The 26712-nt window shown below is 43.6% G+C and overlaps 2 protein-coding genes across 5 annotated transcripts in view; one reads left to right on the top strand and one right to left on the bottom strand.

The window, feature by feature from the left end:
- The first annotated feature begins 2501 nt into the window (after window positions 1–2501).
- On the top strand, window positions 2502–7596 carry ABITRAM (actin binding transcription modulator). Its single transcript, XM_081920105.1, has 6 exons — window positions 2502–2652; window positions 4895–4946; window positions 5500–5629; window positions 7003–7079; window positions 7157–7226; window positions 7317–7596. Exons 1-6 carry the CDS (start codon window positions 2592–2594, stop codon window positions 7443–7445), a joined length of 519 nt encoding a protein of 172 aa, XP_081776231.1. The 5' UTR covers window positions 2502–2591; the 3' UTR covers window positions 7446–7596.
- The window catches only part of CTNNAL1 (catenin alpha like 1), a 75484-nt gene continuing 56185 nt past the window's right edge, over window positions 7414–26712 (bottom strand). For 3 of the 4 annotated variants that reach the window (XM_081920038.1, XM_081920037.1, XM_081920035.1), the window contains 9 exons: window positions 25172–25322; window positions 16529–16566; window positions 15493–15543; window positions 15235–15389; window positions 12466–12514; window positions 11620–11676; window positions 10795–10914; window positions 9690–9773; window positions 7414–9595 (listed from right to left, as the gene is read on the bottom strand). In XM_081920038.1, the coding sequence (XP_081776164.1) occupies window positions 9425–9595; window positions 9690–9773; window positions 10795–10914; window positions 11620–11676; window positions 12466–12514; window positions 15235–15389; window positions 15493–15543; window positions 16529–16566; window positions 25172–25322 (876 nt within the window). In that variant the 3' untranslated portion in view covers window positions 7414–9424. The remainder of the gene's footprint in view (window positions 9596–9689; window positions 9774–10794; window positions 10915–11619; window positions 11677–12465; window positions 12515–15234; window positions 15390–15492; window positions 15544–16528; window positions 16567–25171; window positions 25323–26712) is intronic. The other variant, XM_081920036.1, reaches the window with a different exon arrangement.

Below are 26712 nucleotides of genomic sequence, written 5' to 3'. Positions count from 1 at the left end.
GAGGGGGAGAATTTTTTTTCTTGTTCTCCCCCTCTAAAACAAGGTGCGTCCTATGGTCGGGTGCGTCCTATAGAGCGAAAAATACGGTAATTTACCAGGATAGCTTACCTTTATGTGCACTTCAGACGAGAAGCTCCTTAAAAATGTATTTTGTTGCTGGTCCAACCTTGCTCATAAAGTTCCATATGATCTCGGTTGATAGATCATATTAATTTAGGTTGATAGCTAAGTCAGTAGAGCATGAGACTCTTAATCATGGGTTCGAGCCTCACATTGGGCAAAAGATTGCTGCATTGAAGGGGGTTGGACTAAATTACCCTTGTGGTTCCTTCCAACTCTATGATTGTTGTTGTTGTTTAGTCATTTCGTCGTGTCCGACTCTTCGTGACCCCATGGACCAGAGCACGCCAGGCACTTCTGTCTTCCACTGCCTCCCGCAGTTTGGTCAAACTCATGCTGGTTGCTTCGAGAACACTATCCAACCATCTCATCCTCTGTTGTCCCCTTCTCCTTGTGCCCTCCATCTTTCCCAACATCAGGGTCTTTTCCAGGGAGTCTTCTCTTCTCATGAGGTGGCTAAAGTATTGGAGCCTCAGCTTCACGATCTGTCCTTCCAGTGAGCACTCAGGGCTGATTTCCTTTAGAATGGATAGGTTTGATCTTCTTGCAGTCCATGGGACTCTCAAGAGTCTCCTCCAGCACCATAATTCAAAAACATCAATTCTTCGGCAGTCAGCCTTCTCTATGATTAAATTAATTTAAAATAAACTTTTTTGCTGATCTTCTCGATTTTTAGAGAATTCTAGAGTAGGACTAGATGATCTTTTCCAACTCTTTGCTCAGTGCAGAATGCAATTGAGGTATCCCTGGCATGTTCAACCTGTGCTTAAACACCTGGCAAAACAGAGTTCATCACCTCCTGAGGCAGCCTATTCCATTGTTAAATGGTTCTAATGGACATGTTTCTCCTAAAGATAAGGCGAAAACTGCTTCTCAGCAGTTTCCCGGCATTGGTTTCAGACCCGGAGCAGCAGTTTCAGAAGATGTAGATTTCATTGGAACAGACCTGTTACTTCTGCAGAGCACTGTTACTTTCAGGCTTTCTCTGCAGGCAGAGCAATTAGACTGATAAAGCTGGGAAGGTGCCAAGGGCATATTCAATATAGATGCTGTTATGGTCTTCAGTCTAGTAAAAAAGTTACAGCTATTGAGCATTAGTCTCAAATATCAATATTTTAGCACTTTCTCTTGTAAAAATTAGTTCACAGTCCTTTATCCATCTCAAAAAAGCCTTTGCTGCACAAAACACTCTGATTTTATGTGTGTATTCAAGGCTGATAAAAACATTTTTGAAAATATATTTGTGGATTTAGATACAGGATTTCTTTGTTCAAGTTCAGTACAATCCTTTCTACTGAACTGGATACCATCTAAAATTAAATGGATCAAAGCATTTATTTGAAGAAATAAGCACAATAATAGCTTTTGCAATAGTTTTTATAAGGTAAATGATAGTTTTGGTCTAGAAAAGGGTGGTGTCTCCTCCTACATCTTGGGGTATAATCTCATTCCTTGCTATGGTTCCTGTGTGTTTAAGCAGGTGAGCTCTCCAACCCCACTATGATTGATGTTTTGTCAAATAGTTTTCTGTTCAAAATAATGAAATTGGTGTATATCTATAGAACTAGTAGCCTGCTTTCATTGAACTAACAGCTGCTATTTAAATCCACCTCTACCATACTGGCTAGCAATTTGTACATGCAGTGCTGCTTGCTTCAGTCATGTTTTGGGTACTACCGGTAAGCGTCAAGTGGTCAGTGAACCCAGCCAGTGTTAGCTGTGATTTTGGGCAGCAACCGCAATCCTCCGGCAAAGGACGCAGCAAAGGCAGGAGTTTTTTCTCACAAGCCTCGATTCTTATTTCGTGATTTTTTTGAGTTTTCGAGCACTTAAAAAACGCAGCGCGCCTGTATGCCAGCCAGTCAACGGAGAGCAATGCAGTTTTAGACGCAACTGAATTCTGAACCTGGGAGGGATCAGAGCTAGGAGTTTCTGTGCTGCATTTCCAAGCCAGAAACGCAAACCAACCTCAGTGCCCTCACCTGCCAACCTGCAATACGGATAACGGACTGCACTGCAAGGCTGCTGGTAAGCTATTTATTTCTCTGCCGCAACTCAGAACGGTCTGCATTTGGCATTAAAAATGTAGCATTGCCGGAGGTTTATAATTTCCCTTCCCACGAACATTTCTCGCGAAATATAGGGCTAGGAAAAGCGTGCCCCAGCTTGGGTCTGGGCTAGCTTCTGCCTGACCGCAGCGACGCTAAAATCCCGATTAAAAAATAATAATACAGATTACTTTTTTTTAAATCAACTCCATGGGGAAATCTGGCAGATGCGAACCCGGAAGCTCCTTATGGATGCACTGATCTATACTTTTTTCCTATCTCTGCCGGGAGATGCCCGGGTGCGAGGCGGTTCCGGGTTGCCGCCCTTGGCTCCGCCCCCTCCGCTGCCGCCTCGGCGCGCGACGCCCCCGCGGTCCTAAAGGTGACCATCTCTGCAGATTCGTTTCCCTTGCGCTCTTGCCAATGGCGGCGGCGGCGGCGCCCGGCGTGACGGAGCGCTACTTCACCCGCTGGTACAAACCCGGTAAAGTTGCAACAGCAGAAGCGCCGCGGAAGCTCTGTCTCGGGTCGGTGGCTCCCCGAGCGTCCTTTTCTCCGGGCTGCAAGTCCAGCCCAAAGCAGAATTTGCAACCGTAGATGGGGGATTTGCAGCCATGGTTGGGGCTGGTGGGATTTTTATTTATTAAAATTTATGAAACCCCGCTTGATTGCAAACAAAACAAAACACCAAACGGTTTGCAAATAGAGAAAATATGGATCCAGCGCGAAGGAGGGTTTGCAACAGAGATGGGGGTCGCATTTGCAGACATAATAAGGGGTGCTGGTGGGGGTTTATTTAAAATTTATGAACCCCCGCTTGACTGGGGGGGGGAAGCACCTCCAAAGCAAAAAAGATGAAACAATAAAATCGAGAAAAAATGGTAAGCCCTGCTTTAAAGCATGGGAAAGTTAAAATACAAAAATAGATTAAAACTGCCTCAATTGAAGCATCTTGGGTAAAAGGTAAAGGGACCCCTGACCATTAGGTCTAGGTGTCACCGACTCTGGGGTTGCAGCGCTCATCTCTTTTTATTGGCCAAGGGAGCCGGTGTACAGCTTCTGGGTCATGTGGCCAGCAGGCCTAAGCCGCTTCTGGCGAACCAGAGCAGTGCACGGAAACGCCGCTTACCTTCCCGCTGGAGCGGTACCTATTGATCTACTTGCACTTTGACGTGCTTTTGAACTGCTAGGTTGGCAGGAGCAGGGACCGAGCAACGGCAGCTCCCCCCATTGCGGCGATTCGAACCGCCGACCTTCTGATCGGCAAGCCCTAGGCTCTGTGGTTTAACCCACAGCGCCACCCGCATCCTTTAGCATCTGGATAGGATTGCCTTAAAGGGGGGTGTTTTTAAGCAGGCAGCAAAAAGGCTATGCAGCAAAGATGCCTGGCTCCATCTCAATAGGCAGGGAGTTCCAAAGTTCAGGCACTGCCACACCATATGATACGAGTTCCACTCCCAACATCTGGAGGACTGCAAGTCCCCCATCCCTGCTTTATAGGATGCATAGACACACATGCACACTAGTACAGCAGTAACTGATTCACTCTCTGATTTTCTAAGTCATTTTGGGTTGCCTCTGGAAAGAGAAGGTAAAGGGACCCCTGACCATTAGGACCAGTTGTGGCCGACCCTGGGGTTGCGGTGCTCATCTTGCTTTATTGGCTGAGGGAGCCGGCGTACAGCTTCTGGGTCATGTGGCCAGCATGACTAAGCCGCTTCTGGTGAACCAGAGCAGCGCACGGAAACGCCGTTTACCTTCCCGCCGGAGTGGTGCCTATTTATCTACTTGCACTTTGACATGCTTTTGAACTGCTAGGTTGGCAGGAGCAGGGACCGAGCAACGGGAGCTCACCCTGTCACAGGGATTTGAACCGCCAATCTTCTGATCGGCAAGTTCTAGGCTCTGTGGTTTAACCCACAGCGCCACCTGCGTCCTCGGGCAAGAGAAAGCGGCTAACAAATTTAGTGACTAGGAATAGTAATTCATGTAATTGGAACTGCAGCAGCACATGGCCTTGGGCTGGCCTCATCCAGACCCACCTCTTCCACGGCCAATCCCTTTTACTCTGAAATAAAGACATTGTGATCCCATGATTCCCATTATGTTACTGATTTATTTATTACGCATCCTTCAGCCCATAGTCCCTGGGCTGGTTGCAGCATTAAAAACAATATAAGACACATAACGCTTATTCCGTGTTTGCAAGAACTTGTTTAGTGTGGCAGTGTCTACACTTTGGAACTCCCTGCTTATTGAACTCAAGGTGCCATTTTGGCACCTGCTAAGAACATTCCTTTTGGGGCCTACCCAGATACTTACGAGGTTGCGGTAATTTTAATGTTTAAGCCTTTCTCTGTTTTAAAGTAAGGTTGTGAAATTTTCTTGATTTTACTGTTTTACGTTTGGTAAATCGCTTTGAGGTTGTTCTTTTTTTTAACAATCATTTTTTAATAAATTAAACATTTTATGAAATTAAAAGCAAAAGGATTGTAGCAGAACTGTATGCAACTGCATTTCTTGAAATTAATCCCCTCTCAACCAGGCTTTAGCCTTGCCACACTTCATTGTTGTTGTTGCCTCCCCTGCTATAGAAACATAAATGATCAGCTTCTTGGGCCAAGAAGTGTGTTTACATAATTTCAACTAATTTCACCCAACCTCATCTCTGCATGTTTTTTTGGCTGGAAAGTTATTTATTTGATGGTTAATTCCCTCCTCCACAGATGTCAAAGGTAATCCATGCGAGGACCATTGCATATTGCAACATTCTAACAGGTAAGCTTTTTTGCAGCCCATTTATTTGCATGTTAACTTGGAACTGCTTTTGTGTTCAGTGGGCGGGGGGTCACTCCAAGTAAGCGAGCGCAGGATTTGCTCAATAGGTCTTACTTATTAAGAGATTCTTGCCTCAACATTGAGGCAGTTGAGATTAGCTGCAGTCAGGCGCACATCTACGTTGTATTGTTTTAAATAAGATGTGCATTAACTTACTTATTCGCAGCCAGCGCTGGATTGAGGCCTTTTAGGGCAAAAACTTGCTCTTATGAACAGAAGTGATAGGTTTACTACACATAAGAATTTTTGCAGCTTAATTTAGCCGGATACACCCTGTAACTTTAAAATGTTTCCCTACCTAATTTTTGTACTGGTTATTTTTTGTACTTTTGGAAAACTGTTTTGAGAAGGCTTCTGGCTTCGTTGAAGTAACTCATCCATAAGAAAGCGGGACTTCCCAAAGCAACATAAATTACTGTATTCAGCAATTTCCCGAGCAGTTGGCACTAGAGAAGTACAAGCAGTTCACTGTTCTAACCTCTTTTTCTTGTAGAATCTGTGTTGTCACTCTCGCAGAGGCTCATCCTCTTCTTCAAAAAGGAAAATCCATTGAGAGGATTAGTTACCAGATCAGTGCCAACTGCAGCAGGCTGCAAAATAAAGTTTCTGGGAAGTCTAAACGGGTATGTCTCATTCCATTTTTTAACTTGGCTTTAGTGTGATTGTCTAGTAAGAATTCTTTTTTTAAAAAACACCAATTCGGCTGGACTTATAGAAGGAAGAGTTTTTAAAATATTGTTATCTGTAAGGGGGCTATCGGTACTTACAGAGAGGGGTTAACATGGTATAGACTAAAATAGTATGTGCCTATTGTTGGCGAATGTATTTATGAAGCTATTTTGTGTGAAAGAAGCCCATTTCCCCCCTTTTCCTAGTGACCTGCGGTGCTTGCTTCCTCTTGTGACTTAGGGGAGATTAGATTGCATTAAGGAGAGGGTCTCTGTCTGTCGGTATGATCCATCATACTTGAATTCCCTCCCATATTCTTGCTAGAAGGAGAACAAGAATAGTCTGAGGCGTTACCTTACCGTTAAGGAGGGAGGCCAGGCTGCCAGTTACTAAATGCCAGTTCAGGTTTACTGAAACAAAGTCAAGGCCTAGAGCCTAGAGCAAATGTCCCTCAGACCTTGTGGGGGGCTGGACTATATTTTGAAAAAAGGAAAAGAAAATGAACCAATTCCTATGCCCCACAAATAACCCAGAGATGCATTTTAAATAAAAGGACACATTCTACTCATGTAAAAACACAGATTCCCGGACCGTCCGCAGGCCGGATTGAGAAGGCGATTGAACCAGATCGCGCCCCCGGGCCTTAGGTTGCCTACCCATGCTCTCTATCTTCTCACAAAACCCTCTCCAAACCACATCCTCCACCCGTCCCGCTCTGTTTCAACTTCAGTTGTTTTGGCCTTGCTAGACTTTGTCCTTGAAGTGTGATGATGTCTTCTGCTTGAGAGGGGTGTGTGTGTGTGAAAATCTCTGAATCTCTGGAGCCAGAATGCAGCATACTGTACAAGGAATGAGACACATCCATTGCTGTTTACTGTCTCCACAAACCACAAGTTGCTTGCAGAGACCACAGAAGATGGCCCCCCTCCCCCCCATTTCTAATCCTGGTGTCAATTGACTTGGCCACCACTGTAAGCATTTCTCTGAAAGAGAAGGGGGTCATCAGCAAAAATCATGTTATCATTCCTCCCTATCCCCAAGGCTTAATGTCAGGCTACAATAGATGCAAGTTTATACTGGCAGCCTAATGGGTTTCACAAAGGACCCTGGATCTGAACATGGGTTTCCTTGCATTCAAAATCTAATGCCTATCAGTTTTGTCCACATTAAGGAAGGAAACGGCATCTTGGCTTAATTTAGAAGTTTTTTGTTCAGAACAATAAAACAAGGTCCCTGGACTTTTACTGCTGGCAGTGAAAGCTGCCAGGCTCTTGCAGAGTTTCCTTTTCTCAGACTCTTAATTTGTATAACCTCTGTTTCTCCCCAGGGTGCTCAGTTCCTAACAGAACTTTCCCCTTTGTGCCGAATTTTCTGCTCAGATGGAGAAGAGTATACCATATACAGGTAAGCAGGAGACTTTTGTCCTTGCCTTGGGTTGCTTCTACCATTCGAGAGTTTACTAAACTGGAAATTCTTTGCAGCTGTATAAGAGGGAGATTGATAGAGGTGAATGAAAACATTCTGGACAGTCCAAATCTGCTGCAAGCCAAGGTCAGAATTTTAAGCTAGCTCTTAGCCCTTCTCTTCCTTCTGCATTCTCTCTCTTACTTCTTGTCTCACTTCTCATGTTTTCCCCTCTAGCCTTCCACAGATGGGTACATAGCAGTGGTATTGCCAAAGTTCGAAGAAAGTAAAAGCGTAACTCAGGGACTTTTGACGCGGAAAGAATACGAAGATGTTTTGTCAAAACGCTTTAATTCCGTTTCTTGATAAGATGCACAGAATGAGAACTCAGCATTTCACTAGCAGGCGCAAGAACTGAGCGAGACTGCTTCCAGTATACCCCACAATAAAGTGACTTCTACGCTTTCTTAACGCGGAAAGGAGAATGAATAAAAACGCTTTGAATTTCAAATAGCAACAGGTCTGAGAATTTGTTCTTTTTCAGCGCAAGCAAGCAATTTTTAAAAAAAGCACTTTGAAGGTTCTTTTATTAACAAGCTGTCAACTTATTACTTAAATCTCCAGTGATATCAGTGGAACTTCAAGAGAACTTAACTTTGACTGTGGCATTTAAAGGGGGGACGCCAAAATACAACAGTGTTTCCAGTATCAACAGAAGTTTTGTTTACCTATAGTTTATCAGTTCACCCTCTACTTTATTAAGTGAAGACTAAATCTTGACAGAGTGGCATCTATCTACCATTAACAAGTTTGTTATTTGGAAGAGTTTAATGTTGAAATGTACACCTGAGCGAAATATTGTGGGTGGTAGCTAATGCAATGACTAGACACTCGCTAGCTAATATGGCCTTTTCAGACACATGGTAATTTGGGATGCTTAACCTTTCTCCTCACTTGCCCCTTTTCTACACAACCAGCTTTTTGCCTCTGTTGAGAGTTCGGGATAGGACTGGCGTTGCAGAAGAAAAGAGGCAAGCAGGTGATAAGGACAGAAAATAAATGGCGGGGAAGCCCTTATTCCATACTTTGCACATCAGGGTAAAATGAGATTGGGAATTCTCTTTTTGCCATTAAGTGTCTAATTTTTATCCTAAGGTAAGAGAATAAAAAGGAGCAATTAACCACAGCCACATCAGTCATTGCCTAAGTTTCTCAGGTTTGCAGGACTCTAAATAGGGGTTGAATAATAGCGAGACTTCAGACCAGAGCACTTCAGTAACGACAGCAAACATACATACATACATCTCAAACAAGAATGAAGAATGTTTAGTTTCTACAAAACAAGTAATGCCCTTTTTTTAGTGATTGGTTTTAACAGCTACAACTTACTTCCAAGTGGAATTATATAACCTTTGTTAGCTAGCTAAAACTGAAGGATCAAATTTTACACTTAAAGCTGCAGTCCTAAGCTCACTCACTAGGGAGGGAGTATCCCTGGGAGATATTTCTGATAAAATTGCTCAGAGCATACGACACAAATTTTACTGACTCTGTGTGAGCGTACTATAAAAACAAACAAGACAAACACAAGCTCTTAACTGGTTGGCCTCATCAGCACTAACAAAAACCTTTATTTTTAGCTTTGTAAGTTGGTAAATTTGGTGGTGTTCTTTTTTAAAAAAAGAGTGAGGTTTTCAGAAGGCTTTTATCCTTAAAGCTTTCTTGTAACTAACAATTGCTTTCAGAAGAAACAGCAGCTTGGAGACCTTGGGACCAAATCTTGCCCCTAAAGAGACTATGCCTGCCTCTTTCCCTTCCTCCTCTCAAGGTAAAAGAGGGACCTATGGCAACAGAACCTGTTTGCAGGTCACTTTAGGAGGGAGGGATAGATTCTAGTCCCATCCGTTACTCCCTTTTCAAAAACACTCTTCCACAATACCTCTTTTCAGACCAGGGTCCTTAGTGGTGACCATTAAACAAACAACAAAATACCAGTAGTCCCCCCCCCCATGTAGCATATCAAAAGACTATCCAGTTCATGTGCATAAAGATCTATAGCAGCATCTTTGGGGTCGTAGAGTAAGACATTCATAAATGCACGGGATTACAAAAATAGCGGGACATATTAATAGTGAACAAAAAACGTATTCATTTTACAAAAATATGCAGCCATTTAAAGCTGTGTGTTGCTTTTGTTAACTGCCAAGTACCGTGACATCTATTAGATGTGAAAAGGTTACAAGAGCTTTTTCTATCCTGGTTTCACCTTTCTCAAAAGAAAGCAATTAGGAGAGGCTTAGTGTACAAACTCTCATATGGAAATCTTTCTGTTCCCAAAAAGCGCCTTAGAACGGTTTGTTCTCCAAAACACTGAGGTATGCTACGTGTTGTTCCAAGGATTTTATCCCAAAGGCGTCTGTTCTTCCAGCCAGGCCACCACTTTCTCTTGCTACGGTCTGCAGGCCATTTTCCCTCCAGGGATGATGGGCTCTAAGATAGTCATTTCCTCCTCTGTGCTGCAATAAACGTAATTTATAAATACAAGTTGTTGCTCCATCCAGAAATAGGTTCATTTTGCTACATTTAGATGATGTGTGCATGCCAACTCACCTTTCTTAGTAACCTGCAGCTAAGTGGAAGAACGTGGGCCAGCAGATCGAGAATATACTTTGCTTTGTGAATACATGCGTCCACCTAAACACAGAGTAAATCTGGGCATCACAAAAGAGTTCATGAAACGCCGCCTGTGAAAATTGCTTTCGCACTTTGATCAAACACATTTATTAGTGGCTCAAACTCCGCTACGATTTCTTCCCTCCACCGTCACCTTTTAAGGATAACGAACGCAATCCAGGAGGAAGCTCTCCTGCACAAGCCTTAATTAAAGGAACAAGAATCAAATGAAGACACAATAGCACACTTGTATGGTCCCAAGTCTCTTAAGCTGCTCTCTTGCAGGACTGAATTGGATTGAAAGTCTTCAATCAAAGAACTAGCTGTCTGGCTTTCAAGCAATGAACCTGATACATTTTTTCAATGCCTTAAAGGTGATCTTTGTATTGTTTTTGGAGAATCCTTAAAAAGGTAACCCCTCTCTTTTAAAAAATGCACAAATTTAAGACAGCCCACCATTTATTATTACTTTTGAGAAAGGAAAACAGGCATCTTTGTTTTCTTTACGGTTGGGAAGCAAGCAATATGCTGAATACTTTGTTGTGAGCTTAAATAGAAGACAATTCATGGTATCTGTGTTCCATTAGACAGGCTTTTAAAACAGGCCTGAGCATACATTCTACAAAGTGCTGATGGCATAACAAGATTTGTGCTTGCTTTTTAAAAATCTGGGACCCCTATTTCTTTGTTGGAACAAGGAAACTTTTTGGAGCACCACATTTGTTTCCAGAAGACTTGTCTGGCTACGATTTGTTTTTAAGCGTCACTGTATAATTGTAAAGTGGCCTCCCAAGTTGAGGCCTGGCTAATTTTAGCGACATAATAGCACCATACAACCTCTGCCTGCTCTATTCAACACACACAACTAAATAATATGTGTGATCCTCAACATTAGTCATACTCAAAGCAGGCTTACTGATTTCACTGAGTCTACTCTCGGCATGACTAACACTAGGTTTTCTTCCTTCGACTACAAAAAAAGAGAAGATTGAAAAAGCAAGTTCATTTGGCAAAACTCTTTAAAATTTATTAAGAAGCTTACCTTTGTGAAAGTTGCAGTTTTACCCTGAACAGGGGTTTTGGCTGTTACCTGAAGCTGCTGATACGCAGGGACCATTTTGTCAATCTCCTGTAGAACCAATGGCTTGTCGTCATCTTCCAGCTGAAACGAACACATAGATGCCTCTAAGATAGGAGCATAGCTGTCAAGTGTCCCTTATTTGAAGGGACAGTCCCTTGTTCCAGTGCCATGTCCTGCTGCTGTCCCTTATTGATGGATGTCCCTCAAATGGTGTCCCTTAAATTTCAAAGGAAGCAGCTCCCCTCCCTCCCTCCAACTGTTTTGCTTGGCTGTGTTGCTCACCCAATAAGAAGTCTAAGAACGACTGGGGGGGTGGAGCTTGCATGCCTTGTGTGTGGCTAGTTAATGAAAGCTGAGGGGCGTTTTGAATGCTGGACGCCATTTTGTTGCACGTGCTGCTGCAAACTTTGCAGTGCAAAGCCAGGGCGGGGAGCCATCTTAAGTTGAGGCTTCATAGGCCTTGTGGTGCATGTGATTCAGATTCTATTCAGTTGAACCTCTGGTTACAAAGTTGGTTGGACAGTGTTCTCGAAGCTACCAGCATGAGTTTGACCAGACTGCAGGAGGACAGGAAGACTGGAGTCCCTGGAACAGGTGAGGCTGCAGGTCCCTTATTTTGGCTGCTGGTCCCTTATTTTCAAATCTGTAAGTTGACAGCTATGGATAGGAGAGCTAAACATGACAGAATTTATATAAGGGGAAAAGGCTAGAAACCAGGTATGGAAGCATCAAGAACAGAAAATTTTAAACGCAACTTTTTTTTCATATTTGGAATTTGTACGGTACCTGATTAGAAAATGCAAGGAGAGCCGAGGCGAGCTTAAGTCCTTCTGCAGCAAAGGCCTACGACAGAAGGGGGGAAAGTTAAATGCAAACCTAAAAAACAGTCAACACAAGAGATGAGGTCCTACTCTCAACAACAGGCCTGGAAACCTGTTGAACAAGTCAAATGCAGCTCAAAAGGAATACACTTTAAAATACTGTTGTTTAAAAGAGACAGCTCACTTAAAATAAATACACTGGTGTAAAAGAGAGAGTGTGTGTGTATTCAATAACACATCCACTGGCTGGCTGCAGTCCCCTCCCTTTTCCTTGTAGCCTATCCTGACCTGCAGACATGAAAAGACCTGCTCCAAGAGAGAAATGGAGGCACGGGTATATCCAGGATCACATGTCCATAGTTTGAACGATATATATATATATGGGAGGCAACACAGCAATATTCTTCCTGTCTCCCACCAGAATAAAACTGGGAGGAAAGATTAAAAATCAACTTGGGGGTGAATGAAGCAAGCCCCACTTCACTTCTCCGCTCCAAAAATTACAATCAATACACAGTTCACATATACGGAAATCCTTTTTTTTAAAAAAAACAAAGAACCCTCAAGATACATACAAATGTACTTGTTAGATTTCCCCCACCTCTAAATGATACCTAAGAGGAATAAGGTTTAGGGAAAATATTAACCTAGACAAAAAGTGCTATATTCATTAGGCAACCCCAAGGCCCCATGATTTAATTGCTCGGTGTTTTTGCTAACAGAACCTCACGTTGTTCCAGGAATTAATTAAAACATTTTGCTGACAGCATCTTGAAAGTAGTTTGCGAACTCTCTTTTGGTTGTTCATTACCTCTGACTGCTGAAATAAATCCTGGGTGGTTTTCAGCAGCCCTTCCCCTCTAAAGAAGAGAGAGAGAGAGAGAAATAATAATGATGATAACAATTCCAACACACTAAAGACTGTTTAATCCACAAAACCCTGTGATTAGGGCTCTGGAGGGCTGGGACAGAGAAGCTGAAGATTTTGTGCAGAGGTGGGCAACTTGTGGTCCTCCAGGTGTTGGATTGCAACTCTCACTATTCCTGGCTGGGACTGATTGGAGTTGCAAGTCCGACATCTTCTGGAGTTTCCCTATCTGTGCTTGAGTGGCCCAGAATAGACTCTGCCAAGGAGAAAACAGCTCAATCTCTTGGTTCTGCTCCAGACTTGGGCATCGCTTTGGCTGAAGATACAGAAGCACAGTGATTTTTTTTTAATCAAAACATCCCTCACGACATGAGAACGAGCTGTCTTTGCTTTAACTACATCAAGGTTGATTAACTTGAAGGTGCAAAGTAAGATTTCAACTAAGAAGAGTTTGGACTTGATATCCCACCTTTCACTACCCTTTAAGGAGTCTCAAAGCGGCTAACATTCTCCTTTCCCTTCCTCTCCCACAACAAACACAAACACTCTGTGAGGTGAGTGGGGCTGAGAGACTTCAGAGGAGTGTGACTAGCCCAAGATCAGCCAGCAGCTGCATGTGGAGAAGCGGGGAATCGAACACGGTTCACCAGATTACGAGTCCACCACTCTTAACCACTACACCGCACTGGCTCTCAACTAAGGGTGAAACATGGAAGGCCAGTGTAATGAGGTTGTTGTTGTTTTTTTAAAAAAAGTTTTTTCTGTCTTGCTAGTGTTCAGAAGAGGAAAGAGCAGTGACCGTAAATGCCAGCCACGTACTTCTCAGACTTTGCTAATGGCTGCCTTCTCCAGGATACAAAACGAAGTACACACAAGTGGGGATGGGGGGGTCAGCAAGACAAGCTTTCTGGGATCTCTTTAATGCTGCCGGGGTGTGTGGGTGCAACTCTTAGATTATGGTTAGCAGACGTCCCTGTTTCCTGGGGACAGTCCCCAGATTTACAAATCTGTCCCCAGACAAACTCCGTCCCCGGAATGTCCCTGGATTTCATTTAATGTTCTGGAAGTTATATTTTAAGTGTTGTTGATTTATTAGTAGGGAATGAATGCTGCGTGATTGGTTCAACAAACAAGACACATCACATGGGGAGTTCTGGCGAGGCAAAATGGCGGGTGTCACGGCAGCGAGCAGCTCCTGAAGCCAGCCAGAGACAACTGCACTACCAGGCTGGCTCCGGGCTGCTGAGACTGCCGCTGCCGCGGGGGAATCGGGGACGCCTAGCGCGTCAGCTGGGGGAACTGCTGACACCCCCCCCCCCGCACGACCCAAATCGAGCTGGGAGTGAGAGTGTCCGGCCACTCGGCCAACTGCCCAGTGGCGCTCCAGGGCCTGTAAAAACCCCGGAGCTGACGCAGTGAGAAGGGGGAGAGGAGAAGGAAAAGGGAGACAGAGAAAGAGGAAGGAGAAAAAAAGAGGGGAGCCCTGACCTTGCTGCGCCGCTGCCGCCACTCAGGAGGAGAGGTAGGAGAGCACAGCGAGGGCAAGGACACGTGGCTGAGCCCAGGCCCAACCCGAGCCTACTCCATGGCGGCTAGCTCTCCAAGAGAGCAGGCTGAGGCCCAGAGGAAGGCCGCGCGACAAAGGAGACTACATAAGAAAAGATATTACTTCTTTATTTTTTTAAATGCCATATTTTTCGCTCTATAAGACGCACCAGACCACAAGACGCACCTAGTTTTTGGAGGAGGAAAACAAGAAAAAAAATATTCTGAATCTCAGAAGCCAGAACAGCAAGAGGGATCGCTGCGCAGTGAAAGCAACGATCCCTCTTGCTGTTCTGGCTTCTGGGATAGCTGCGCAGCCTGCATTCGCTCCATAAGATGCACACACATTTCCCCTTTTTAGGAGGGAAAAAGTGAGTCTTATAGAGCAAAAAATATGGTAATTTTTTCCCTCTTTAAAAAAAAAAGGTGTTTCCGGATTCTTTGGGAAAAAACTGGTAACCTTATCTTAGATGCAACTCAGCAGTCCCACAACATCCCCTACAACATTGCAAGAGATCCTAGGACCCACCTGACCCTAATGTGTTATTTCATTAATGCCCCTAAAGAGCTTCTGTCCTAGGCAGCCGTTTCTGCAGCCAGATGGCTCGCGCTATATCTCAACACCAAAAAGCTGTAATGTATATATTTTTACACAGCATAATCACTGCACACGATGGCGCTTTTCAGGGCACTATGCTGAATATGCATCTGCTGCAAAAGGCACCAACGGTGCATTTAGCTCCCTTCGTCCCTTTATAGCATCAAAGTAGGGCTTGTGAAATATTATGACGTCCGCCATCCCCTTTCCCTGCCTGCCAGCCAGCATTGTGGAGAAAAAGAGCATTATAACCTGAGTCAAGTTCTAGGAGCTTTCACTCAATGATACAAGGGAGAGGGGAAGGGAATAGAGTGGCCATTTTCACATTCAGCCGCATGTTTAGTGTAATTTCTTGTTTAGCCTTCAAATTAGCATGAGCAAAGAGAGGTCCCAGCCCCAAGGAAAATACAGTTTCAAGTTTGGCAAGGGGAGGGCAGAAAGACGAAGGCTAACAAGAATAGCTTCCTCAAACTGGTTCTCTTCATAATATTCCTTCAAACCATGGTTTCTTCTTCAAACCCTTCTCTCCTTAATATTCCTCCCTCCCTCCCTGACCCTTTTGTTTTTACCTTGTAAATAAGAACATAGAATAGGCCATGCTAGACAGGCCTTGCCCATGCCGTACAATCTCGTTTTCAGGATCATCCCACTTCTCCATCTCAGCGTCGACGCGCGTTGTCAGTTTATGCAGTTCCAAGCCTAGTTTCCCAAGTTTCATTTGCTCCTGCAAGTGATAAAAGTTACTTCCTTTTTGCTTAATACACTATTCAGCTTCACAACTACTGTACAGAAAAATTGTACTAGCGGATTAAGAATTAGTACCTTACCTCACTATCAAGCCTGACTGGCTTTAAGGCTTTCATGTTTGCATTATGCTTCTATTAAGAGAAAAAGAAAAGGTTTACCGAATGGAATTTGCTTCCAGTGTTACTATTATTCCATCAAAGGGATGAGGAATGGAGTCAACAGTTGAATTCCCAAGAATGTGTGCTGTTTTTCAATAAAGCTCTCCCCTCCAACCCCAGACTCAAAGTGATTGAATTCAATGAAGGATTATGTTGTTGGGTCAGTGTTGGAACGAACCAACTGCTGTTCTCCTTTCATGGACTTCTTGCTTTTTAAATCCCCTTCCTTATGGGCTCACTGAACACAATAGAAGTGACCCATGGCTGTTGCTAAAATTTCAGATTTTTAAATATGTGAGTAAATCTAGCTCAAAACTGTCAATTCTGATTGGCAGAAGTTCTCCAGGTACGAAACAGAGTCTCCTATATCACCTGCGATTACATACTGGCTTCAGTAGGCAATGTCATGAACTCAACTACAGGGGTCTTAGGCCATGGGTAGGCAAACTAAGGCCCGGGGGCCAGATCCGGCCCAACTGCCTTCTAAATCTGGCCCGTGGACGGTCCGGGAATCAGCGTGTTTTTACATGAGTAGAATGTGTGCTTTTATTTAAAATGCATCTCTGGGTTATTTGTGGGGCATAGGAATTCGTTCATCCCCCCCCCAAATATATTCCGGCCCCCCACAAGGTCTGAGGGACAGTGGACCGGCCCCCTGCTGAAAAAGTTTGCTGATCCCTGTCTTAGGCAAAGCCCTGCAGTTGAGAAGGCGGGGAAAAGGATTACCCAACTTTCTTTTTTGTTTAGTTACTGCTGCTTCCTCAAAGAAAACTACCTTCTATAGCCAGGATGGCAATATAAGGCTTTCATTAACCCTCTGTAAGGGGGCGAAAGAAAACTAGATTTTTAAAAATTAGAGCACGGTGGCAAATAAGGAGGAGGTATGTGGAATGGAGCAAATTAATTTTTAGTGTATTAAAAAAAGGTAAATGCAGCAACCCCACCAAAGTGAACTTACCCCTGGCCTGGGTAGTGACAGGTACACACGCTTCTCTCCTAAGAACAACACATTAAAATTTGTCATGTAGCTTTCACGCACACCTCAGACTTATTCTTTCATTTCTTTAGGCTTAAAAAAAAATCTTTTTAAAGAAAAGAGCTACCTACCTCTAACAATTCCTCTTCACAGATTCTGCCATGGCTTTCAGTATATAAAAGGGGAATTCTGCTACTGCTTAAATTTGATTCTTTGAAGACCTGGCACGTTGAGTAGGCGCCCTTCCTTTTCAACGACATTCTTTCTAAAATCTTCTAATACCTTTCTGAATGCCCAAGGAGAGGGAGGGAACTATTTCATGGGGCAAAGAATGCCCACATCACACAAGCAAGTGCAGAAATGAGTTGGGAGTCTGCCTTTCTCCTGGTAATTTCTGATATACCATCTCAGCTATTTGTCTTTCCTGCCCTACATCAGTAGTTTTCAAGGAGGGGTGAGGTGGTTGTATGTCCACGGAAGCATTATTGAGAGGATACTGATGGCACCTGGGTGGCCCAAAAAAGCTTGGCGTTCAAACCAGAAAAGTTTAAACACACATCTGATTAACATCTGACCTGCTGTGAGTGTCACAGAATGGAGAGATCTGCTAGCAAAACTAACTGTATGCCATACCCCAAGGTGATTAAAAAATAGTATTTGGAGTGGCGTTATCTGGAGAGTCACAATCAGTGTTGGCATGCTAGTAAAATAGCTAGTTTATACTGGGATCCAGAAAGGCTGTACAGTCGTACCTTGGTTCTCAAACGCCTTGTAACTCGAACGTTTTGGCTCACGAACCTGGAAGGAAGTGTTTCGGTTTGCGAACCTTCTTTGGAAGCCGAACGTCTGACATGGCTTCCGATTGAGTGCCGGAAGCTCCCGCAGCCAATCAGAAGCCGCGTTTTCGTTTTCGAACGTCAAATGGACTTCCGTAATGGATTCCATTTGAGAACCAAGGTACGACTGTACTCCTTAAAAGTTTAGCCACCGACGTGGCTGAGACATGCTTTCCAGGAGGTGCTCTATTAGAGAGGAAGGATTGGCATACAACCCTTCTAAAGTACAGATAATCTCATGTGCTACAAGCCCTCTGCACAAAGCCCATTCATGCCCACAAAAACGGAGAGGATCTGTAAGATCTGTGACATGATCTATCATCTTTTGTGCAACAGGACGGAGGGCAAGCAATGGAGCAAGTCAAGCAATTTGGTCTGCTGGACCAACCCATGTACAGAAGACTGGAGAGACTATCCCAGGCCATGCAAATCAGGTGTTGCTCTACTAGGTGGTAGATCCGCTCCACTTCCCAGTGGGGAGGAGTTGCGGTGGACCACGTGGCCACCCACTCCCCACCGGGGGTAGGGGACTTTGTCCCCCGTTGCCTGGGGGATCCCGGCCACGTCAGAGCCCAGCCAGCCAATCCGCTGGCCGGGGGAGCGTGGCCGGGGCCGTTTAAACGGAGGAGCGAGCCAGAGGACTTCCTCTTTGGCTCGCTTCCTCAATCACCCGCCCTCCCTCCCTATTTTGCAGGTTAGGCTATGGCCTTGCTATGGACTTTGGTTGGTCGCCTTGGTTGTCGGAGGAACCTGGTAGGAATTTTTCCACTTGGCAAATTGGCACTGGCCACTTGGTTTTCGCCTACCTCATAGCAATCATCACAACTTTGTTAGGCATTAAGGGAACCCGGGGGTGTTGATTTAAGGCGGTTAGGCATTAAGGGAACCCGGGGGTGCTGATCTAGTCTGAAGCCCGGCTGGGGGGCTAAGGCCTTGACACGACCCCGACGGGAACACCAGGGTGAGCTTGAGTTGGTTCGCATCGACAGGGCTCCCCCTACCGGTGGCTTACCCTTACTGGACTTCCTGCACAGCGGGCAGGAGTCAAATATAGTTGGGTCCAATCAATGCCTAAGCCAATACCGCTCACATTCTGTAATTCAATAAAGTTGTGGCCAAAATTTGCCCAATAACATAAACCTAATATCTACGTCGTTGTGTGAGTTATTTCCAATGAGAGGGTGTCTGAGGCATCGCCACTGTGGCTGAGTCCAAAGATCAGTCCAGCTCAGTGTTCCAAGTACTTCATGGTACCCTCGCTCACCCCTGGCTACTGTCAATCAAAGGATGAGAGTCCCTGAACATGATATGAGGAAAGGGCAGAATGTCTGGCAAAGAGAAAGCAGAGTGGAAAGATGGAAGTGGTTGAGACAGAGGAGGAAGCTGAGAAACATTTCAACAGGGGTGGCGGCAGCCGAGGGAGTTGCGGAGTCGCTGCTGAAATAGAGCCCACGGCACTCCAGCTTCTCCCACGAAGGAAAGAAAACACAAATCAGATTGGAGCCAAGCAGTTCGTTGTAAAAATACACTTGGTTTATTAGAAAGTGTCCAGCACATTTTGATTGCTCTTCAGTCTTTAACCATCACCAAAAAGCAGAGAGCGTTTGCCTCGCAGACATCAAAAACATACCTTTCCCATCACATCCCCCACGTTGTAAAGTGACAGCTTAAAAAATTACATTACCGTAAAAAATATAAAGTTTGTAAATTAAGGGGCAGGTGGAGGGGACTAGCCCGCTAAACTTTCAGTCCACTTAGTATATAGGCCTAGCTATCTTCCTGACAAGAACAAACTGAAGTGTTAATTGCAACTTTAATTATTATCAAAGAAATTAAGGGATGTTTCCTCCTGTTATCTAGAATGCCACTATTGGGTTGTTGTTGTTGTTCTCTAGCAATGGCGAAGGCAGGCTCAATTTTGTGATAAAAGAATTCAGAGAACATCCAGGAAGTTTATGTTGTATAAATCCACAGGGTGAAATATTTTGCTCTGTAACCGAACGTAAATTTGTTCTTTTAAAAACAAACACCAAGCCACAACAACCCAATTTAATATGCTGAATTGGAAACTAATGCCAGCTGCTGCTTTCAAGATAAAAGCCATATTGACTTGGTTAAACACATTCAATCCCATTAATCTGAATGGGAAAATTAAGACACGTGCTGAAAACCACCCTTAAGAAGTCAATGGGACTTAAAAGCGTTTCACTTTGGCAGTGCTATGTCCTCTGCTGTGTTTGAATCCAGCTTTTTCCTAGTGCTGACTTTCTGCAGCTTCCAACAAGGCCAGATAACGTTATTCATCCTAAGTTTAAACTAAGAATCAGAGCTACGTTGTAGGTCCTAGCCACAACATAATTTGGCTGATAACCAAATACATGAAACAAACAATTCATAAGGAGGGAGAGGAAGGGTGTTACATTACATTCTGTCAAGACAAATTTGCTATGCAAGCCTAATTTAGGTCCTTACCCCGTGGTACTTATTAATTCCGCCACACGATATATAAACGGCAGGCCAACTAACAGGCTCGATTCGATTCAACAAATCAGGGTTGGGTAGCAATGTTGTTGAGCAACAACTCCAACCATCACTGGGTTTGGGCCATGCTGGTGGGACTACAACATCATCTAGCAGACCACGGATCTAAACCATTTTTAAGATGACTGTGGCCAAGCCTGTGTGAGCCTCAGATACAATCCCTCCTTTCCTAGGAGCAAGAAGAGGAGAGAGATATTCCATTTTCACTTTAGAGAAAAGCAAAGTTCCCTGTTGCTTTCAAACTCAGGAGGCTGTGCTATAGTCTAACCGCAGTTAGTTAAAACAAACCAAGACCAGTTGTGGTTTTAGAAAGCAGTTTGTATGCATTAACTGGCTTTGACAACCCATACACATCAAAGAACTGTGGTTTGTCCTAAAGTGGGAACAGAAGCTTTCTCTCTCCATCTCTCAGAAATTATGTGGGCAGTGGGAATGAGCAAGACGAAGTCTCATGCAGCTCATTCACAATAATCTGTGATTGGCTGAACCAGGTCCCTGTAGAATTTGTGAGATGGAAGTGCTGCAGGTTAATTTTCCTCCCTCAATATTTACATAATAAATTGGTTGTGTGGATTTTCTTTTAAGCATGTGACAACTTGTGGATGTTGCCAAATGGGGACACATACACACGACTCTGTATTACCTTGCAAATACAAAGGGGAAGGGCATAAATCACGCCCAGGTTCAAGTTTTGCATTGAATTTTTCCTTGAATGCCAAGTAATCACTTTGCTCCGGTAGGAAAAGTCAAAAGGTCGCAAATTGGTTTAGATTTCTACCCCTCTCCCCCATTCTCCTTGAGGGCAAAATTTAGGCCATTTCATAAATGCACAAAAAAATATAACTGCATAGTATGTAATATTTTCTAAGTTTGCTATGAAATTATAGCAAACATTCCATTGGCAATTTCATACAATATAATTTAAAGTGCAACAACATTGTGCCAACATGGAAAGTTTAAGGGCATTTAGGCATTACTCACTCCTAAACTGGAGAGGTGTGCTTTGGGTTTAGAAAGAAAACTGATATTCTCTTCTTCTAGGGCAGGCATGGCCAAACTTGGCCCTCCAGCTGTTTTGGGACTACAACTCCCATCATCCGCAGCTAACAGGACCAGTGGTCAGGGATGGTGGGAATTGTAGTCCCCGAACAGCTGGAGGGCCAAGTCTGGCCATGCCTGTTCAAGGGCAATGTGCATCTGAGTCAGCTGGGACAAATGCTTAGACCTGCTTCAAATTTTAAGCAAAAATTGTGCTTGTTACTGTTTCTGCCCACAGAAAACACATAAAGTATGAAATAGTCCTTATAGTCATGGGAAGCAGGATTTGACCGGTCACATTTTTCTTGTGTGTGCTCACTGCAGAGTTAGGAGACACAACATCTTGTCCTTTACACTTTGAGCCTCAGTCCGTTAAGATTCAGACTGAAATTAATGGAACTTAAATATGAATATATTAACTTTCCCCACTGATTTCAGTGGAACCGCAACATGGCCAATTCTCTCTCTGGATTGCAGCCATTGCGTTCGACATGGGGAAACACTACTCTGGATTTGATGAAGAGTCAATAATTCCAACAGAAATCTGATTCTATGAGTTGGAAATAGTTCCTTCCACCTAAAAGACAGGGATCATCGGGGGTGTTAAATATCTAGCAATGCCTCTGCGGACTATGATTAGTCTTCTTGATGTGACTTCCAACAGTTTCAGAACTACAATGTTAGATCCCAACAGATGGAACCAAGGCAGCAAAAGGACAAAATAGAAGCTTGTCTCGAATGTGCTTCTGGTTCTTTTAAATATACTTCAGGAATAGAAATGAGACAAAACAGGTGAAATAGGAACACAATCTCCTGTTCACTATGCCATATCCAAAGAGCACTCACTCATATTCCTCAAGCCATTTCTTTCTCTTTTGTAAATATCTATTTGATCCAATGGCCCACCATGGGACAAACAGGAATAGATACCCATTTCAGAAGGATCGGGGGAAAACTTCTCCCATTGTTAACAAGCAAAGCATGCATAATGACAAATGGCTGTTTTGCAGCACTAGCCAGCCGGATTGGGTAATGCACAGTTCTTCTTTCAAACATCCAAGCAGGACATCAAAGTGTCCTCCTGCCTGGACAGGATCAATCATTATCCTAAGGATGCAAGAGAGCTCTGCTGTAGAGAACTTAACTGGGAGCTTCGGAAAAGAGCTCTTTGCACATAGTGAATAATTTTGGCAGGTTGCAACTGCTTGTCCTGCAGCTGTAAAGGTAAAGGTCCAGTCTTGACTGACTCTGGGGTTGCGGCGCTCATCTTGCTTTACTGGCTGAGTGAGCCGGCATACAGCTTCTGGGTCATGTGGCCAGCATGACTAAGCTGCTTCTGGCGAACCAGAGCAGCGCACAGAAACGCCTTTTACCTTCCCACTGGAGTGGTACCTATTTATCTACTTGCAATTTGACGTGCTTTCGAACTGCTAGGTTGGCAGCAGCAGGGACCGAGCAATAGGAGCTCACCCCATCACAGGGATTCGAAACGCCAACTTTCTGATCAGCAAGTCTAGGCTCTGTGGTTTAACCCACTGAGCCACCCGCATCCCTTCCTGCAGCTGTAGTGCTGCAGAAAAGCTGCGCTTGCTGAAATTCTTCTTCTACAGAACTGCTAAGGCATCCCGCCCTACAGCAACCTAGGAGGAAGCCTACTTGTATATGTCACTATGGGTGAAGGCTGATGTAGTATTGAAGCAGAAGCTACAATTGGATCTTCTCCATTGCTGTGAACTCTGTTTCCATATGGCTTCTGCTTCCAGCCACACTTCACAGTTCCTATACCTTCATAGGTATACAAGTCCAAGATAGTCAGGACCAGTGCTTTTTTTTCTTCTTCTAAAAAAATGTTTAGGGGTACTCTCATTTTGACTCAAGAAAACCACCATTTTGTAGTTCAAATTGGGGAAAATAAATGCAGTAAATGGACAAAAGTAGAAAGATTCACAAAATGTTTAGCGGTATTCCTCCCCCCAGAAAAAAGCACTGGTTAGGACACTTGTAGATCTTGGCTCTCCTAGCAGAAATGCAATAGGAAACTGGGGAGGATAAAAGACTAAACACAGACTTCCCCTTTGGCACTCTGCAGTAAAAGCTACCATTGTATGTCGGGTTTTGCTCTAATATCAAACCTAATTTCTTTGCCCTGAGTTTTCCATAAAACACACAACTGAATCAATACATCAAATGCTACATTTCTATAAAATGAAGTGTGGCACAATTCAGTGGGCGAAACCCTCCATAAAACTGAAAAGCTGGAATTAAAATTATCTGAAGAAAATTAAAATTATGCTTAGAAATGAGAAGTCTCTTGATAAATTAACACTGAACAACGCCTCGGACAAGACATTAAGAGAGAGATTTGCTCTTTCACAGTTTCTTTTCTACATGCCATACAAATACCAGGTGACTTACCCACCACAGAAAATAGGCCAAAAGTTGCGTAGAGTCATCAGAGAGATCCCATCCAAGCAGAAAGGATAGCAGTTTAAAAATCAAATAGCTACATTCACTACATTGTGGAGCGAACAGAATGAGAGCAGACAGTACAGAAATAAAAGGGTGTTTCTTTTGCAAGAACACTGGACAGTTTAGGTCAGACAGAAAGAAAGAAAGGCGTCTCTTTACAACCCCCTCGCAAAAAAATATAAATGTTTCCATTGTTTTGTATTACTAAGCATTTCCTGAAATTAATGCTTGAAAGTTTATTGCTGTATCTCCATAAAAAGCAAAACCTATAAAGTACTCTCACTGTATAACATTTATCCCTCTAAAATAGTGGTTTTCAAACTGTACCACCCGGGAGCTCTTTCAAAGGTTTATCAGGGCTCTTCAGTGTTGGACAAGCTACTTTAAAAAGGCTTCCTTGCAAAGCGCAGCCTCGGGAGAAACTGCAGGGTACATCATACAATATAACCCCAATTAACACGGAGCAACCGCTAGGCCCAAGAAGTGAAAATGCACCCAGGAACATCCCCCAGAATCCTATGCAATGTGCAGGAGCTCCAAGGCTGACTAGCAGGGGCTCCTCAGTTGTCCAGTCCAAAGAGATAGGGTTCCTTGAGGTGTGAAGCTCAAACTCACTTCTTTTAAAGCATTAACTGTGAGCATGATCACACCAGACTTATGGAACGCTCCTTGTCAGATTCAAGGAACCCCGAATTTACAAAAGGCTCAACCTCAAAATCATACTCGTTAGCCTGGTTTGCACATGAACAACAAACCACAGCTAGAATTATGAGCATGAGCTGCAGTGAGCCTAAGATTTCCGTACCACCCACTCCCTGTTGGCGCAGCTGCAAGGAGGCCAAAAGTTTCCACTTCTGTCCAAATCGTAAATTTTGTTAACTATGTTTAGTGAAAGCAAGTCAGCTTTATAAGCTGTGGGTTCGGAGCTGGCTTGCTTACACTAACTATTACATATCTTTCAGTGCCAGGCAAAAATGTTTCTCTATACCCAGGCCTTTGGAGAGGGGTTATTGGTCTGTTTTCATATATTTTGTGTTCTCATTTTGTATATTTATGTTGTGAACCACCCTGTGATCTTCAGATGAACATACATATTTATATACCACCACCACCACCATCATCATAGCTAAAACTAAATGCAGTCTCCCCACGTATGGGCATCATAAAAAGCTCTAAAGCAGATATGAAAAGTTTTTAAGCTGCTCCTTCCAGCCATATAAGGGGAGCATGTTGAGACCATGGCTCCCTGCAACTCGTCCTCATAAAACTAAACTATGGTTTAGCGCTACGTGCTAGCACAGCCAATATTTCCCTGAAAAGGGGAAACCAGACTGATTCAGAGTGACTATCTAGAGTTATTGTTTAGCTACGTCACACTAGCACAGCATCATGGGTACTCCAAAGTTTGCTGGGCTAATAAATGCAATAGTAAATTACGTGTTTCTAAACACTCAGTGGACATATGCCAAGAAGCTCTGCCAACTGGGCCTCCATGTCAATTTATCTGCTGCTTATTTGCTCTGCAGGCTTCACAATTTGCAACGTAGCAAATACGAGGGTACGTATGGAGCGGCGTAAAATGTTAAGTGACTCCAAGTTGTCCTTTGTTGACCTTATAAAGGATTCAACTTCGATCCTCAAACCCATCTTGAATAGAGTACTCAGAATACGCGTGTGCTGTAAGCTGGTAGCTTGTATTTAAGGACAGTAGGTTGTCTGCATCTAAGAACAGCTCTCTCACCTCGTCTTCCTTCAAACACATCACTGATTTCTCTTAAGAGCAAGGAGATGTCAGTCAGCTGTGACTCCCAGGCTTCGCAGAACACATCCAGATTTTCTTTTGCAATCTTGCTGGAAGGATGCAGCGTCAGGGTTTCTGCAGCAGAAATTATCTGAAGGAAAGAAAGCAGATCTTGCCATGTAACCAGAAATTGCTAATCAGCATCCACCCCCAGAGGCAAAGAATAAACAGCCTCTCATTTGTATTTAAAAAGGGCCGCTGTAGCATTTGCTTGGCACAGCTTTGCAAACACTAAGGGCATTCAACGGGAGCACATTGTGCAAAACTGTTCTGAACAAACAGCTTTCTTAAATTGAGTGAACTGAGAAAAACCACTTAATATAATTAATCACGACAATTTCACAGATTATTATTAATTTACATAATACATTCATATTAAAGGCAAAAAAGGTTCACCGAAATTGGTAGAACGTCTGTAAGAAGAGCTTTATCACATCACAGATGTGCAGTACTGCAGATGAGAGCCCAGATGTTGTTGCACGTAAACTAATACTGCACCTGTGGAACACTGGTTACTAAAAATGATCCTAAAACTAACATTCCCTTTTGTCCCAAAACAATTTTGCTACTCAGATGTTCATGAAATCTATCTAATATGGAATTCACATAGAATTTAGCACAGAGGATTTGCAGCAAAGACAACTTGCCAACACTTTGGATAGAAAGAAGTATCAGGATTGATGAGCCAATGGTCTGATTGGTGTAAAGTAGCCTCATTTGAAGAAGAAGAAGAGTTTGGATTTGATATCCCGCCTTTCACTCCCTTTAAGGAGTCTCAAAGCGGCTAACATTCTCCTTTCCCTTCCTTCCCCACAACAAACACTCTGTGAGGTGAGTGGGGCTGAGAGACTTCAGAGAAGTGTGACTGGCCCAAGGTCACCCAGCAGCTGCATGTGGAGGAGCGGAGACGCGAACCCGGTTCCCCAGATTACAAGACTACCGCTCTTAACCACTACACCACACTGGCTCTCGAGCAAGTCTAAATTCTGGCCTTCCACTAAGGATCCAGTACAGATTGAGTATGTATTCTTTCTCCTCTCTGTAAAGAGAATTCCCTGTGGGTGTTAACTGCAAAATTACTATAACACTGAAGAAAATCATTCCAAAGGGTTATACCACCAGTACTTGACCCCAGCAAAATCAAATTAGATTAATAAAAATGGGACTGGGTCAGTGCTGAAAGTGTTATGCTTTGCAGAGGATGTCGTGTGTTCAGAGTAGTGATGTGAGGTGAGAATATTCTCCAGAGAATATTCTCCACAAACTGTAAATTCTAATGTAAGAACCAGTTTTACAACCCACATTTAAAAAATCTAGTGAACAGTAAGTCAAGCTGTGATACTGCCAGTTTAAGTAATGAATAATTTTTTTAATCCAGTTACGTTACTGGGCATTGTGTCATTCACCATTGGCACTTCTGAAATGTGAGCTACAATATTTTTTTAAAATTTTTTTAGTTTTAAAAATGCTATTCATTTAAT

This window comes from Podarcis melisellensis (genome assembly GCF_964234715.1).
Source record: "Podarcis melisellensis genome assembly, chromosome: 7".
Taxonomy (NCBI): domain Eukaryota; kingdom Metazoa; phylum Chordata; class Lepidosauria; order Squamata; family Lacertidae; genus Podarcis; species Podarcis melisellensis.
The sequence above is the reverse complement of the archived record's forward strand: the minus strand, read 5'-3'. Positions and strand labels throughout refer to the sequence as shown.